Source organism: Varanus komodoensis, unplaced genomic scaffold (genome assembly GCF_004798865.1).
Source record: "Varanus komodoensis strain SLA01 unplaced genomic scaffold, ASM479886v1 scaffold2, whole genome shotgun sequence".
NCBI lineage: Eukaryota > Metazoa > Chordata > Lepidosauria > Squamata > Varanidae > Varanus > Varanus komodoensis.
Genome location: NW_025335568.1, coordinates 52,179,183 through 52,194,231, shown reverse-complemented (window position 1 = coordinate 52,194,231; position 15,049 = coordinate 52,179,183). Strand labels below are relative to the sequence as shown.

The 15,049-nt window shown below is 40.1% G+C and overlaps 1 protein-coding gene across 1 annotated transcript in view; it reads left to right on the top strand.

Moving 5' to 3' along the window:
• The first annotated feature begins 963 nt into the window (after nt 1–963).
• The window catches only part of HHAT (hedgehog acyltransferase), a 184,654-nt gene continuing 170,568 nt past the window's right edge, over nt 964–15,049 (top strand). Inside the window, exons 1-4 of the mRNA XM_044429127.1 lie at nt 964–1,040; nt 3,341–3,450; nt 3,894–4,051; nt 11,852–11,919. Coding sequence (XP_044285062.1) covers nt 3,943–4,051; nt 11,852–11,919 — 177 coding nt within the window. The 5' untranslated portion in view covers nt 964–1,040; nt 3,341–3,450; nt 3,894–3,942. The remainder of the gene's footprint in view (nt 1,041–3,340; nt 3,451–3,893; nt 4,052–11,851; nt 11,920–15,049) is intronic.

The window sequence follows — 15,049 nt, the reverse complement described above, 5'->3', positions numbered from 1 at the left end:
ATATGAAGGCTTGTATGTGTGATTCACAGACAGACAGAACTTGAATGACATGCGAGTCACACATTAAACTGCCAGTTTTTAAGGGCAGAGAAATCAGGTAGCGTATGTGCATGTGTGAACTGGACTCTGAGCACTTCTTAGGTTATATCTGCGGGAGAAGCCCTTCTCCGGGAACCCTCCGTGAAAGAAATTAGGAGGGTAGGTACTCAGAGGAGGGCTTTCTCTGTGGTGGTGCCCAATCTATGGAATGCGCTCCCCAGAGAGGTCTGCCTGGCGCTGTCGTTATTTGTTTTTCAGCGCCAGGTGAAGACCTTTTTATTTAAACGTCATTTTAATTGTTAATATTATTTGCTTATTTTATCTGGCCAGGGCGACTTATTTTATATTGTTAATTTGTTGTATATTTGGATGTATTATATTTTAATTTTATGTTGTGAGCCGCCCTGAGACTTCGGCGAATGGGGCGGCATAGAAATGTTTTAAATAAATAAATAAATAAATAAATAAATTACCAGATTGCAATATTTTATTCTTTATCTTTAAAGAAAGCATTACAGAATTAATATTTAAACTAAAATGTGGGGAGATTAGGGGATTAGTTGCGCTGCCCTTATGCACCTTTATTGCACTGAAAGAAGCCTCCCTTTTGTAAAAGAAATTTCCCAGATGGAGTTTTTTTTAATTTAGGAGAGCCCCAGCATCATGACCAATTACTAGTCTAACTAGGCCTGATGTGAGTTAACCGAACACATCTGGAGGACACCAGGATGGGGAAAGCTAATGTGCAATTATCTAGGCGCAAGCTCCATTGAACTCAGTGATAACATACTTCTGAGCAGACATGAATAGAATTCAGTGTCCTCCTCCTCCTCCTCCTTGCAAATTAAGAACACAAACAATAGAATAATGCAGAATTGATCAGAATTAATACAGATGTTTCTTTGTGTGTATCTAAGAACAAAATGTTCTATGAATATTTCAGGTGGCTTCCTGGAACAAGAGTGAAAATCCCTCTTCCAGTGGAAATGCTTCTGAAAGAGGTAACTTAGCAGATATTTAAAATGTTATTTTTGTATCTCTGCACATACAATAAACACACAACAAATGTGGTGCATGTATTGTTTAGGGTTTAGTCCTGTGCATGTTTAGATGGAAAAAAGGTCCTATAGCTCTCATCATTCTCTAGCCTGCTGTGCGGTCAAATGCTGAGAGTTGCAGGACTATCCATTTAAACATGAACAGAATTATACCCTTAAGGAATTTTAACTTGTTCTTTATCCCCAAAGACTTTCAGACTGGCTTACATACATCAGCAGTGTTTGAGGGCATCAGCTCCTGCCCTCATGCTTACAGTTTAGAAGACAAAAGCCTTTTTGTATTGGACCAAGGATCCATCTAGTTCAGTATTAGGTTCACATATGGCCATCCAGTAACCTCTGGGTGTAAGATATGGGTGCAGTAGTGCCGTTCTAGTCATATTCCTCAGCAATTAGTGACTAAAGTCATGATCTGTTGATGCTAAATGAAACATCTTCTCCCTGCACACACTCTCTTTTAATCCCAGTTGTTCATGCTATGCCTGATCAGGAGAATGGTTCATCTGGCCCAAAGTCCAGGTGAGAACCTGGGAAGCAGCATATGGAATAGATCCATGTTGTTTCCCTTCACTGGCTCTCCCAATTTGCAGATGGGAGACTTTCTAAGGCCTACTGGTGGTAGAGGCCTTTAAGTCTCACCATTTCAAGCACTTAAACTTCCTGCGCCCCCCTCCCTGCCTATGTGCTCTCCCCCTCTCCCATGCACCCCTGCCTTCCAATACTCTCTGGACCAAAATAGATAGTACTTTGAATCTGTATTCAGTGGCTATATCTCCTTTTCAATTGTACTCTAGAGTAAGTGTAGGGAACCAGTCCAGATCTTAAATCCCCATGCTAAGGTTCCAATCTGGGGCTCTCCTAAATTATGAAAAGAAAAGATGTCACTGCTAGATAGGGATTTAAAATAATGCATGGTTTGACCCTCCGCCCCCTTTTGTTTTTTCTTTCCCTTCCCATATCTCTTACTGTTTCTCTTTCTGCTTTTCTGTATTCCTTTTTTAATTTTTAGAAGAGTTTGGGCACACTGGAAAGGGAAGCTGCCATTGTGCTTGGTATCTCGATTTCCCCAGAGTACCTCAAGGCTCATATGCGGCCACTTTGAGGCCCTCTGGAGGAATGAAGATGCTCCTTCTGAAAGCTTTACTGAGATGTGAGGACTGCATTTGAAGGGCTTCCACACTACAGGACTGTGGGATTGCTGTGGGCAGGTGGGTCCTGCTGTCTGCCAGGAAACACCAGAGAGGGACCGTAAGACCTTTGTAGGCAAAGCACATGTTCTGCACAAGTAGAAGCACGTTCAAAGCACACGTAGGCAAAGCACATTGAAGTACACATGTTACAAACAGGCAATGACGTTAATGATGTTAACGAACCTGGGGTTTGAAACAAGTGCATTCACATTCTGGTTAAGTGGGAACCCTGGAAAAATTATGTTGCTGCTGAAGCAATATTTAAATTTGAGTTAAGGCATATAGTAGAAATTTGTGTTCCCAAAGGGACTGAAATGTACAATCAGGAGGGTAACATCTGCCTTGGTGCTCTTAGGCAGATCTCAATCTTACCACCCTCCATCTGCAATATGGGATAGTTATGCTGACCTACTTAACAGGATTGAGGTAATGATTGCTGAGGTAAGGAATTTTCAAGCACTCCATAAGTGCCAAAATATTATTATTAATCTATTTTGTCTCAGTATACAATTTTCAGTCTGTCTGAGGCATACAGAAGATCACAGTAACATTTCTTTATTGCTGTTTATATCCTTCCTTTCAGGATACAATTTTTTCCAGGATAGATCACAGTTGAACTAATTGTGGAACCAATTACCTAGGGAGGTTGTGGACTGTCCCAAACTAGAAGCATTCTGAATTTGAAGTTAATTAGTTTACCCCAGCAAATAATCTGCAGTTGCACCAACCAGGTGTTTGGGAAGGGAACTTCAAAGGGAAACTGTATCTAGTAACCATTCTTCATCTGAATGAGGATTGGCACAATGCCAGTTAATATATACTTTGTTTAGTCACAAAGTTGTGCCCGACCCCATCATGACCCCATGGACAACATTCCTCCAGACTCTCCCTCGGAGTCCACCTAAGCCCACACCCACCACCCCAGTGACTCAATCTAGCCACCTCAACCTGTGCCGTCCCCTTCCCCTTTTGCCAATTTAATATATAGGCTGTACCAACTTACCTTTGACTTATGATCTTCAGATGAGACTCTTCTCCGGGTTTCTTTGCCAGGGGAAGCTTGCTGTGTAGCAACCAGGGAGATGACCTTCTCTGTGGAGGCACCCCATCTTTGGAATGACCTTCTTGAAGGTGGACAAAGGCTGATGTCATTTTCGCACCAGGTTAAATCTTGCATATATGCCTAGTCCCTTTAAAATGTGAGGTCCATCAGAGCTGAATCTGTTCTGTTTTTTACACCTTTGAGCTACTCTCATTGCCATACTTTATGCTTTACTATATTTTGGCATATTTTTATTTATGTATAAAACCACTCTGCTATCTTAGGGCAAATTTTTCTTTTAATCAAAAGCATTATCCAGCTGCTTGGTTCTGCTGGAAGAAATTGCTGGTGCAGCACCTATTTGCATGCACGATGCCCCATCTAGCTACATAAAAGAATAGTGTGGCTGTTCTGTAGGAAATTCTTGTATAATGATACCATCTCCAGTGTGCTTGGTGGACACCTCTGATAGAAACAATATTTTGCTCAGATTTGCCACCTTGTCCTGTACTGGAGATTCAGTGTGGGCCTAGCTAAATGTTCACATTATCTTGCTGTTTACAGGTGCTACCTACTGGAGTGTTGTCCTCCTGGGTTGCAGGAAGCCCCAAAAATGTCATTGCAGTTAGTGATGTTGCCAGGATGGGAGCTGTATCTTTACATTTTCCTTTCGTTTGGCTTTCATTTCTACTCTTTTTATGAAGTCTTCCAAACATCTCAAGGTAAGTCCCCATTGCAGGCTTTCTCTTTAAGTAGCGATTATTTTTGCTTTTGCAGTTTGTGGGGTGTTGACTTGAATAGAGTGACTTAATAGAGCACTTTCTAACAGTCCCCAGCAGGGCATCCCACAGAAGCTTTTTATTTGAAGCTTATGGAGACCCTTTCTTTGTAGAAACCAAGAGCTGCAGTTGCAGAAAAGGCATGTAGAAGGCACAAGCTGTGTGTCTCCGTATAATGAAGGTGTAATTCAGGGCTTGTACTTTAGTTAATAAGAGACCACTAGAAGCAGTAACTTGACATTTACTTTTCTTAGGAGGAGACTAAACAAATCTGAAAGTCAATTTATTAATACTTTTCAAGGGAATGTCAATGAAAATGTGTGTTTTTTTTAAAAAATAATCCAGTAGAATATGCTTTTCCTATTTAAGGGAATGCTCTGAAAGTACATGATGATATCCAGGCCAGCAACTCCCAGAGGCCATTCTCCAGAACCCCCCACAGGTTGCTCCTAGGTCTGCACTGCCAAATCCACCACTGAATTTCAGCAGTGGCAAATTAAAGTGTGCAGATGTGCCTTTTTTTAAAGCAAAATTGAGTTTTGGGGAGGCCCTTTGTTCTAAAGGAAAATCCCTGGGAGCTTTGCTCCTACAGCTCTGCTGAATTTCAGCACCAGCTTTCTCAGCTAGACAATGGAAGGAGTTGGTTAGGAAGGGGCCACTTGCAGGCTGCCTTTTTCTACCATGCGTTTGCTTGACACTGAGAAGTGACCTTAAAGTCAAGAGGTGAAATCCAGTTGTCTCTTTGTAAGTGGATTTCCCTGCCTACTGCAGTCCCCACAGCATTCCTGGTATACTCCCAAAATTTGCACTGGCAGACCCTCCTCAGCAAGATACATTTTCTTAGTAGGGCTAATAACAGCTTTTGTCAAGGGCAATTTAGATTGGGAGAAAGATTAAACAGCAGCCTCAGCACCATTGCTTTGATCCAAATTTGGAACTGCTAAAGGCAGAAAAGAGAGCTGCGATGTTTAACAGGTTACCAGCACAATCCTGCACATGACTACTCAAGTAAATTCTGTTGCATTCAGTAGGGCTTAATCCCACAGAAATGATTGTTGGATTGGAGCCTACGAGTAGGTTAGTCAGTGAAAGCTTTATGGTGCTACTGTAATCATCTTTACCCAGAAGAAGGTCCCATTGAGCTTAATGGGATTTATGTCTTAGTAGCTGTGCACAGAATCACAGTCCTAGTTGAGTAATCATTGGGTGTTATTTTAATTGGGGCACTTGAAAGCCACACTGTTTTATTGAGGCTTTGTCGTGCTCCTTTAATGGGGAATGAAATAATAGCTGCATTTCCTTTTAGCAAAATGGTCTAAGCTGTCTCTCTTCCCCTCAAAGATTCATCTGTGTAATTGATGCTAGGCAGATGATTGGTGAATGCATGCATACAAGATGGAACTCAATACAGGGACTTCAGGATGCCAACCTGGCCCTCAGTCCCTAACCTTGTAGCTGTATAAAAATTGCAGCTGCCTGAGAATGTTGTATACTGCTTGTTCGCTCAAAATAGTTTGGAGACACAGAAAAAACCCACTTGGGCTGGTGTAACAGGCTTGAAAGTATCAACTTGACTATTTATTTAATTATGCATTTATTATTTTCCCCACAATGAGTCCAAGGTGGATTACATGGCTCTCTAACTCTCCATTTAATACTAACAACAGCACTGCAAGGTAAATTAGTCAGTGACTGGCCCAAATCGCCCATTCACCTTCATGGCTGGGGAAATGGCGGTACTTGAACCTGGGTTTCCCAAATCCCAGCCTTGCACTTTAACCACTGTGCCCCATTGGTATTCATTGGCTGCACAATCCTAGTAACTAACTGAAGGCTGAAACATGTTACACGTGATCACTGTAAGGCAGCTTTTGAAACTGAATCAGAGGAACCTGTAACTCTTTTACGTGAGATGTGCCTTAGATGCAACATTTACAGTACTTGTCTAATTATTCAGGGTGGATCTCAAACTGCCCAGATCCTTGTTTGAATCACTCACTCATTTGTTTGATACAACCCATATCACATGATAGACTAACCCAGTTTGTTAACCATGGGTTGTTTAGAAGGAATTAGTGCGTGTTCTGGCTGCCAACCACTTGCCAACTTCTGATGCACTAAACAACCCAGGAAAGCCCAGTCCTTGCAATGTTCTACATGTGAACACTGGGTTGAAGGAGAAGCAACTCAGATTTAGAAGCCATGGTTTCTTCTAGGGTTGTTTCTTCACACAGTTCTTTAGACTGGTTTACATCTGTGCGAAATGCTATGTTGAATAGAAAAGCCTTTAGTCTAATGATCCATTTGGACTCATTTTTTCTTATGTTGAGCTTTACAAAAGATTAAAAGATTATTTAGATCTATTTGTTTATAAAAGTAATACATCATAATAATTTATTCCATCATTTAGAGCGCTTCTTTTTATGTGTAAATACAATATTTAAAGGTAAAATAATAAAATAAATCAAAATGCAGTCCTAAAATTTTGGCAAAAACATGTAGCAGTAGTATTACTTATCTTCTGAGGGTTGTAGCTAAAACAGCAGCAGCAGCAACAACCAGCCAAAATTAAAAGCAAGCCAAGATAGACCTGTGTAAACCTCCTTTTCTAATCTAGATGCCACAATTTTTCATCCCTGATCTCTCATTCTGTTTTACCACACATATCTTGGTGAAAGCACAGTGAAAAAGTAAGAGGTACATGAGCTTTTGAAATCTTCATTTCATCCTTTTTTCGCTGAAGTTTTCTGTTCCAGTTACTTCTACAAAAGCATGAAATGGCACATCTGATATGTTCTGTCATTTCCATTTTTCTCAGTATCCGCTGATGTCCAATCTCCATGAACTTATGTAGGCCTTGTTTCAACATAAGTATCCATTGCACCCATCCATTGCAACTTAGTGAATTCAAACTGTAAATTGCATGCACTGGGAAATATGTATTTATTTATTTATGATATTTGTATGCCGTCCTTTGCGAGAGCTTCAGGACGGCTTACACAAATAAAATACCAATACGTAAAAGTATAACATAAATAAATGAATGACCCACTCTGGCTGCAATTAAAATATGGTAATAAAATTCCATATTAAAACTTGTTAAAATATTGATTAAATAAAAAGGTCTTAACCTTTTTATACTAGTTTTGTGCATCGTGAATTGGTTGTGCGCGTTCTGTTGTCATTTAGTTTTTGTCTGTTTTAATTAGTATTCAGGCACTGTTGCTGATTATACCTTAAGTCCAAAACAATTAAGTACTTTTTCTTTCTTGTGTGTCTGTCATGCACACAACAATTTTTTCATGATACGCATAGCGGTAGAATGTGTACTTTGAAGGCATTAGTGTAGTTATTAATGCATCCACTGCACTCTGTGCTAGAGGCAGCCTGTGTTGCTTAGGGTGCAAATAGAAAAACATTCTGCAAATTCCAGAGGGTCTGCCTGGGAAAAAATGCGAATTGTAGGAGTTTTTTTATTTTTAAACAGGAATAGGATTGTACCCTTAAGAACAAAAGGAAGGATGTTGGCCTGATTTGGTAAAGGATTTGGCATGGCATCCTCACCCATTTGATTCTGTGGAGTGACATGCTTTATGTATTTCCCCCTCACACTAGACTCAAGTTAGTAGAAACCTTTTTGCAGACCTAGTCTTATTTTCTGAGCATTCTGTTGCAGCTTTAATTCTGAGTGACCATTTCTTTTATTTTTTTTTAAATTATGCACAATGGCCAGATGCTGGATGGTTTACAAGGATTAAAACCATTAAAATGCATGATAAAAATCTTCATACATATGTGTACACACATGACACACCCACATACAATGCACAGATGAACACATGTATGTCTGAAAACAGTTTTAGACAATCAAAAAGAAAATTTAAGAACGGATTAAAAACTCATCCCATGTTGCCCAGTCCCTGAGGGAAGGAAGTCTTTACCTGACTCCAGGCAAGCCTCATCACAGATGTAGTTCCATTATTGGAGGAGCCACCACCAAGAAGGCCCACTTCCTCATTGTCACCGTCTGAGTCTCTCTTGGAGGAGACACTAAGAGAAGAACCTTAGATGACAAATGTGATTTATGGCAGGTTCATGCCAGGAGAGATGTTTTATCAGGTATTGCAGTCCTGACCCATGCAGATCTTCATAGGTCAAAACCAGCATACTGAATTGGAGTTGGAAACATAGTCGGCCAGTGTCAGGATGGTCCACTGTTTAAAAGACTTTCCATTTTAGGGATCAACCACTAACAAAACATTTCCCCCATACTTGCAATAAAACTAGGCTGCAGTGTGGGTATGGCCTAGGTGCTTCTGCTCCATAAACTTTTTGTGTCAGCAGGCTGGTTAATACTCTTAGCTGCTCAGCGATTCTCTCTGCACATGCAACCTTCCTAACCACAAAAATAGAACACTGTAATGTGAACATTTCATGCACAAGACCCTTTCATGCATACATTCAGTTTTCTGCTCCTGTACTTTTTCAGCTAAAATTTGATGGCTAAAATCAAGTGGGCCTGAGGTGATTGTAACTGTACACCGTATATAAAAATCATATGCTATCTTCATTTGTTCTAAAGCCTTGGAAGTCATGACTTGGGAGTCATAATCAACCCAATTGTCTTGCGGGAGTAAATTGCTATGTTTTATTTTTTCCACAAGGTGGAGATAGCAAAACAGTCTTTAAAAATCTTTGAAGTTTGACCAAAATAGACCATATAATGTTTAGTTGATTAAACCAATACATCTGAACATTTTAGTGCCCTTTTCCTGGAATTGTTAATGCCATAAAATGGAAACAAAATAAGGCTTGATTAAGGAATGTAGTTATTACAGTCAAATGTGTTGAACTAAGATCTAAATACTTGAAGACATCTGCAGCTTAATTTATTGGAATGGGCTAAATTCAAGAGTCAAAGAGAACCTGGTGCTATGCTGTTGTTCAAATTTCTGTTAAAGGGGGCAAGTAGTGAAGAGTGGTGTGGATGCCACTGGAGTTGTGTCGCCCCCCCCCCCCCCACACACACACTTTAATGAAGTCTGGGGAGAAAATCTTTCAAACCATAATCTCCAAAAGGAACAGACAACTATTTATTAAATAAACCCCCTTATCTTTGTACATATTTTCCTTCTGCAAAGACAGAGGTTCTGGATCAAGAGGGTTTGCTAGGTGAGCAGATAAAAAAAGGAGTAATTCTCAGAGAAGGTGACACTTTCTTCTGAGATTTATCTTGGGTGTCAGAAAGAAAGAGGAAAAACTCATTCTCCTCAGAGATGAATTTTTCCAGGTAGATATTAAGAATCCCCTCAGAAAACCAAGGTGATAAATCAAAGGTTTAGTTCCTCACTCCAATAGCTTCCCCTCTCAGCTGAGCACAGTTAACTATTTGAACCTTTGAGGCAATCTCTCCTCAGCGTTACTCAGAAATAGAATTTGACAGGCTTTTGTTAGGCATAAATTGTTGACAAGAGTGCATTTGAGACCCTCTGGATTATATATATGAGAATTTAGCAAAGCATTTTATTTTAGTTCTGTCACTTGCAGTCATCTTTGGTATTTAGTGTCTAGTAACTGTGAACGAAAAATATAAATGTACATGTGTGTTCGGGCTGTCAACCAGCAATTGTTAATTCCTCTGCCTTTGAACTGATTAGTCATTTGGGGTACCATCCTATGTCCTCTTGACATCGCCTGGGAGGCCATGGGATTATCTGGAGCCCCAGCTCCAAAATCCTGTGATCTTGGCCCTGGAACTCTGAAGGCTGAGCTCCCAACCAACTCACTTGCAGAAAGAGTGCCAGGCCGAACCCTTTTTATTTTCCCAGCATTTTAAGATGTAGATTGTGATTTTAAGTGGGGTTTATTGTATAGAATGGATTCTGTGTGCCACTTGCTTTATTGTAAGATCACCCTGAGACCACATGGTAGTGGATGGTATATAAAAGTTTGAAAGAAAGACAGACAGACAGACAGAAAGGCACTAACTGTCCCTCTGAGGTCACAGCTGGGCCTTGGAGGAGGAAATAACGGCATGCCAGGGCCTGGGAGAAAAGGGGGCTGCAGCTGCAGATTTATGCTGGTTCCAAAATGGCTGTTTGCAACTATCCTGCATGAAGTTACCAATGTGTCTTGTTCTGGGCATAAGGTGCATGTAAGCATAGGACTGTATCCTCAAATTCAGATGAATCTCAGTATAGGCACTTGTTTGACAAATGAAAGTGGAATAATACACAATATCCAAAAAAGCAAAATGTACAAAGAACAACGACCCTTCATGTTTCATTTGTCATTTGTTTTCAATAAAAAATATACAGCAGAAGAGAAATTGCCTTAAAATAGAGTGTGTCTTCCATTCTGACACTAGATTAAGCTGATGCTTGCTCCTTTCTGAAGGTAGTGAACACGCCCCCTCTGTTGTGAATTTTTAAAGGCTAAATATTCATAGCATTTAGGGTAGGCATGGCAATTGTGTTAGCATTAGGACTTCTGCATCTTCTAAACAGTTGTGTAGAAAAGGGAGTATCAGAAAGTGACATGAACAGTCATATCTGCCCAGAGGTGCCCTCTTTACAACATTAGTTCATCTAAGGGCCTCCCTCTGGGAGCCCATAACAATGTTGGGCAGGTGACTACAAGAACCACCTTTGTTCTGGTACCTGACTTACGGAATGCCCACTCTAAGAAGGCATGGTGTTATCTTGCAATTATCCCTTCCCATGTTGATATTTTTTTTGATACCAGATGAAGACATTCCCTTTTTCTCAGATATTTTGGATTCTAGATTCTATAGTATTAATTGGCCTATGGAGTGCTGAAATATATTTTATATTTTTTGTTGTAACATGCCATCAAATCATCTCCAACTTAAGGTGACCTTATGAATGAATGCTCTCCAGAATGTCCTGTCCTTCACATAGCTGCACAACTCTTGTCAACCCAAGGCATTGGCTTCCTGTATGGACTTGATCTATCTAATATTTACTCTTTCTTCTTTTGCCTTCAACTTTCCCTATCATTATTGCCTTCTTCAGTGCATTTTGCTTGCTCATTGTGTGGCTGAAGCACACACCTTCAGTTTCATCGTTTCTGGTTCTATGACATGTTCTGGCTTGACTTCATCTAGGACCCACTTGTTTGTGCTTCTGTCAGTCTAAGATATTGGCAAAGTTCTTGTCCAGTACTATGTTTCAAGCACCATTTTTTCCCCTGTCATCTTCACTGTCCAGTTTTCGCATTCACACATAGTGATTGGGAATACAATAGTGTGGATGGTTTTGGTCTCGAGTGAAATGTCCTTACACTTGTTGATCTTTTCTAGGTTCTTTTTTATTTTCAGTCTTCCCTGATACATTAGCTGCAGTCTCTGGTATATTGTTTACTGTTTTAAATTTGTATTCTGTAAGCTGTCCAGAGAACTTTTTGCTTTAGGTGAACTAAACATAAACAAACATAATAAATAAATAAACTAAGAAAGTATGCACCTTTAAAAACTAGGCATTACCTAAAATAAAAATATGTGCTATTTTAATTCATTTTCAGATTACATAAAAGCATGTTTGGTTAAACAGATGCCCTACTATAAGTAGGATTTCATTGCTAGCAATTCTAATTAGGGTATCAGCTTTTGCATGTCTTGTTCTAAAGAAACGGATGGAAAATTTTGGGCTATTTAAAAGACACAACTGAATTTGGTGAGCTCCCAATCCTTGTTTCTTATTAACAATATATTATTTCTGGCAGAATATGAAGAAGAACTTGACAGAGAATTTGAACTGGAAACTGGTAAGCTGTTTGGGGAGTTTAGAAAGGTAAGGTCAGATATTATTGTTGTGTAACTAGTTTTACTCTGAATATGCATGGGGATTCAGTTTCAGTTCTGTGAACTATATTTGGTTTTGATGATAGGTGCATTAAATTGTATTCTGGGTGAAGACTGGACATTTTGGCACAGAGTATGATCAAGCCTCAGTCCATCCTGTGCCAAATGGCTTGACAGTTGGACTTGCCAATTAATATGGTCTGTGGGATTTTGTGGAGAAATACAGCCAGGGCTGTGTTCAAATGTGACGATCTGATTTGTGTAGCTGTGTGGATATCAGGGTACAAACAAGTACAGATTGGCTTGAACATGCATCTTTAGGAATCATTGCCACAAGCAATTGCTGTTAATTTCTTTGAATAAGCTAAAATTCCTCCTCCTTTCCTCCCTTTTCTGTATTTCACAAATGCTGGAAACTTAGTAGTTAATTTAAAAAGCTGCAGCTAAGCTTTCTTATCCAATATGTTGTCCTGTACTCCAGTACATATTTATTCATTGTATTTATTCATTGTTATTTCTTTCTGCAGTTTGAATTGTGCCATGGGATTCTCAATGAATTGTGCTTGTCTCTCTGTCTCTCTGTCTCTCTCTCTGTCTCTCTCTCTCTGTCTCTCTCTCTGTCTCTCTCTCTCTCTCTCTCTCTCTCTCTCTCTCTCTCTCTCTGTGTGTGTGTGTGTGTGTGTGTGTGTGTGTGTGTGCCCCATAGGGATCCTTAAATCTATTCTATTTCTGGTGAAATTTTCCATAGAAAGTCTATTGCTCTAAATTGTGCTTTTACAAATTAAGTATCTTTAGATCTATGTTATTTCAAGTGATACTTTCCGTAGATGATTGATCAAGGGAAGCCTATACTTTTTAACAGAAACCTGAACTCAGGAATGCAAATAGGGAAGCATAATTGGTCTGGGCTCCCAGGGGTCTATTTCTGCCATGCATTTTTGGCTACAAAAAGATGTACTGGCTGCCTAACACTTGCAATGGAAGAAGTGATCCATGCCAGGACTTTCTGATTGTAGCTCTAAGTAGGTAACCTGCATCCCTGCTAATGCTGTGCCAGTTTTTGATCTATATATTTTGACTATTCTTTCGGGAAAAGGGGTGAAAAGAAATCACAGCTGAAAACTGGGTAAAGGAGTGAGAATTTTGGAGAAATTTAAGTGGGCTGAGGACGGCGTGAGGGTTGCATCTTTTTTTTAACAATAAAAAATACGTCACTCAGCTTCAAGGCACTCAGTAGGCAGCAGAACTGGGATGCCACAAAGGGGAAAGTCCTGTTTAAGTCTTCTGGGAGTTTTTCAGGAAGTGCAACGAGCAGAAGATGCTGCAAAGCACAGAACACTTGCAAAAGAAAGTGCACTGGCACACCCACCTCAGTCACCTTATAGCAGGGTAAATTCTTATGCACGGCACACTCCGAAATTCTCATTTTGTTTGTAAAGGAATCAGAAAAATAACTGTCTCATTTGCAGGGGAGTAAAGACGTTGTAAAAGTCCAGATGGGGATTTGAAACGCTGCTAATTTATGGCACATATGTAACAGCAATTCAGGTTGGTGACCCTGATTGGACTTTTACAACGTAAAACTAAGGAGAACTACAGAAGTTTGAAAGGAAATAGAGAAGTAGAGAGAATTAGAAAATCTTAAGCAGGCTTACTTGGGAGTGCCATCAAATTCTGTAGAGCTTATTTCAGGCTAAACAAGCTTAGAAGTGGGCTCTTGATACTGTTTTTCTCCATTATCCTCCTTAGGTTTTGTCTTAGGTGAAATTTGAAGCACATTTTGAGATTCCTTCTTAGAGAAAACATCTGGAGTCTGTTGACAGAAGTGTTGAAGGAAGTTGCCAGTACTGACAACACTTCCCAGGGTCTAGAGTTAGACCTAGCCTTAATATATATCTTCTATGGATGGTGTTCCTCCAGGGCTATATGACTTGAAGGTATCCTTTAGAGTTTATGTATAGAAGTATCTAGATTCATAGAATCCTGGAATACTAGAGTTGGAAGGGTTCAGGAAAGCCACTGGGTCCAACCCCCTGCTGTTGCAGGACAGCGGTTTACACCATCCCACTGAGATGGCTGTCCAGTTGCATCTTGAATGCCTCTAGTGTTGGAGAGCCCACAGCCCCCCTAGGTAATAGATTCCATTGTTGTACTGCTTCGACAGTGAGGGAACTTTTCCTTATATAGCCTGAATCTGGTTTGTTGCAGCTTAGACCCATTATTCCATGTTCTACACTCTGGGATAATCAAGCAGAGATCTTGTCCTTCCTCTCTGTGACTGTCTTTCAGGTACTTGTAGAGTGCTATCAGATCTCCTGTCAGTCTTCTCTTCTGAAGATCACTCAATCTTACCTTGCAGGGCTTTGTCTTCAGGCCCTGGATCTTCCTTGTTGCCCTCCTTGGAACCCTTCCCAGCTTTTCTGCATCTAGCCAAGGTGTTGTAGTAAAAAGTCCATCTAATTTGGCTTGCCCCTACTCCTGACCATAGGATGAGCTGTGATAGTGAAACTCAGCACTGCTATTATTTGGTTACATTGAGAAGAAACAGCAGGTTGCAAGAGGAGGTATTTTAAGGAGAGGGTCCTTTATGTGATGGTAGCATGCTTTGGAACACCCTTCCAGAAGAAGGATATTTGTCTAAATTTTAACCATCCTAAATATTAGAGGGCTGTTAGAAGTTGGACACTTCTTGGTTGTCCTATCACAGCAGTACAGGTGATTGAAATTAGAAAACTGCATAACTGCACTAATTTTTGTGGTAATTTAATTTCCTTAAAGCTAATGCAAGAGGAAATTCCTTCAGCACATATTTAAAATCTGTGCCATGCATCTCACAGAATGAATGCCTATACACAAGGGCAGTGCTAACCATTTGCTTTCTGTTCTAATTTGGAAATTCCTTTTGATCAACATTGTGCAAAGGATGCCTTGTTCTTGGCAGGCTTCCTGGGAGCATCTTCTGAAAGTGAATGCTGCCATCCAGACTCTGATGGAAGCATTATCAAGGGAAACAGAGGGTAGTCGCTTACTTTACTTGCTTCATTTCTCTGCTGCCTTTCTGCCAATACACTTGATGGTGGTTCACAATTTAAAACAATGACTTCCAGTCGAATGGGCAC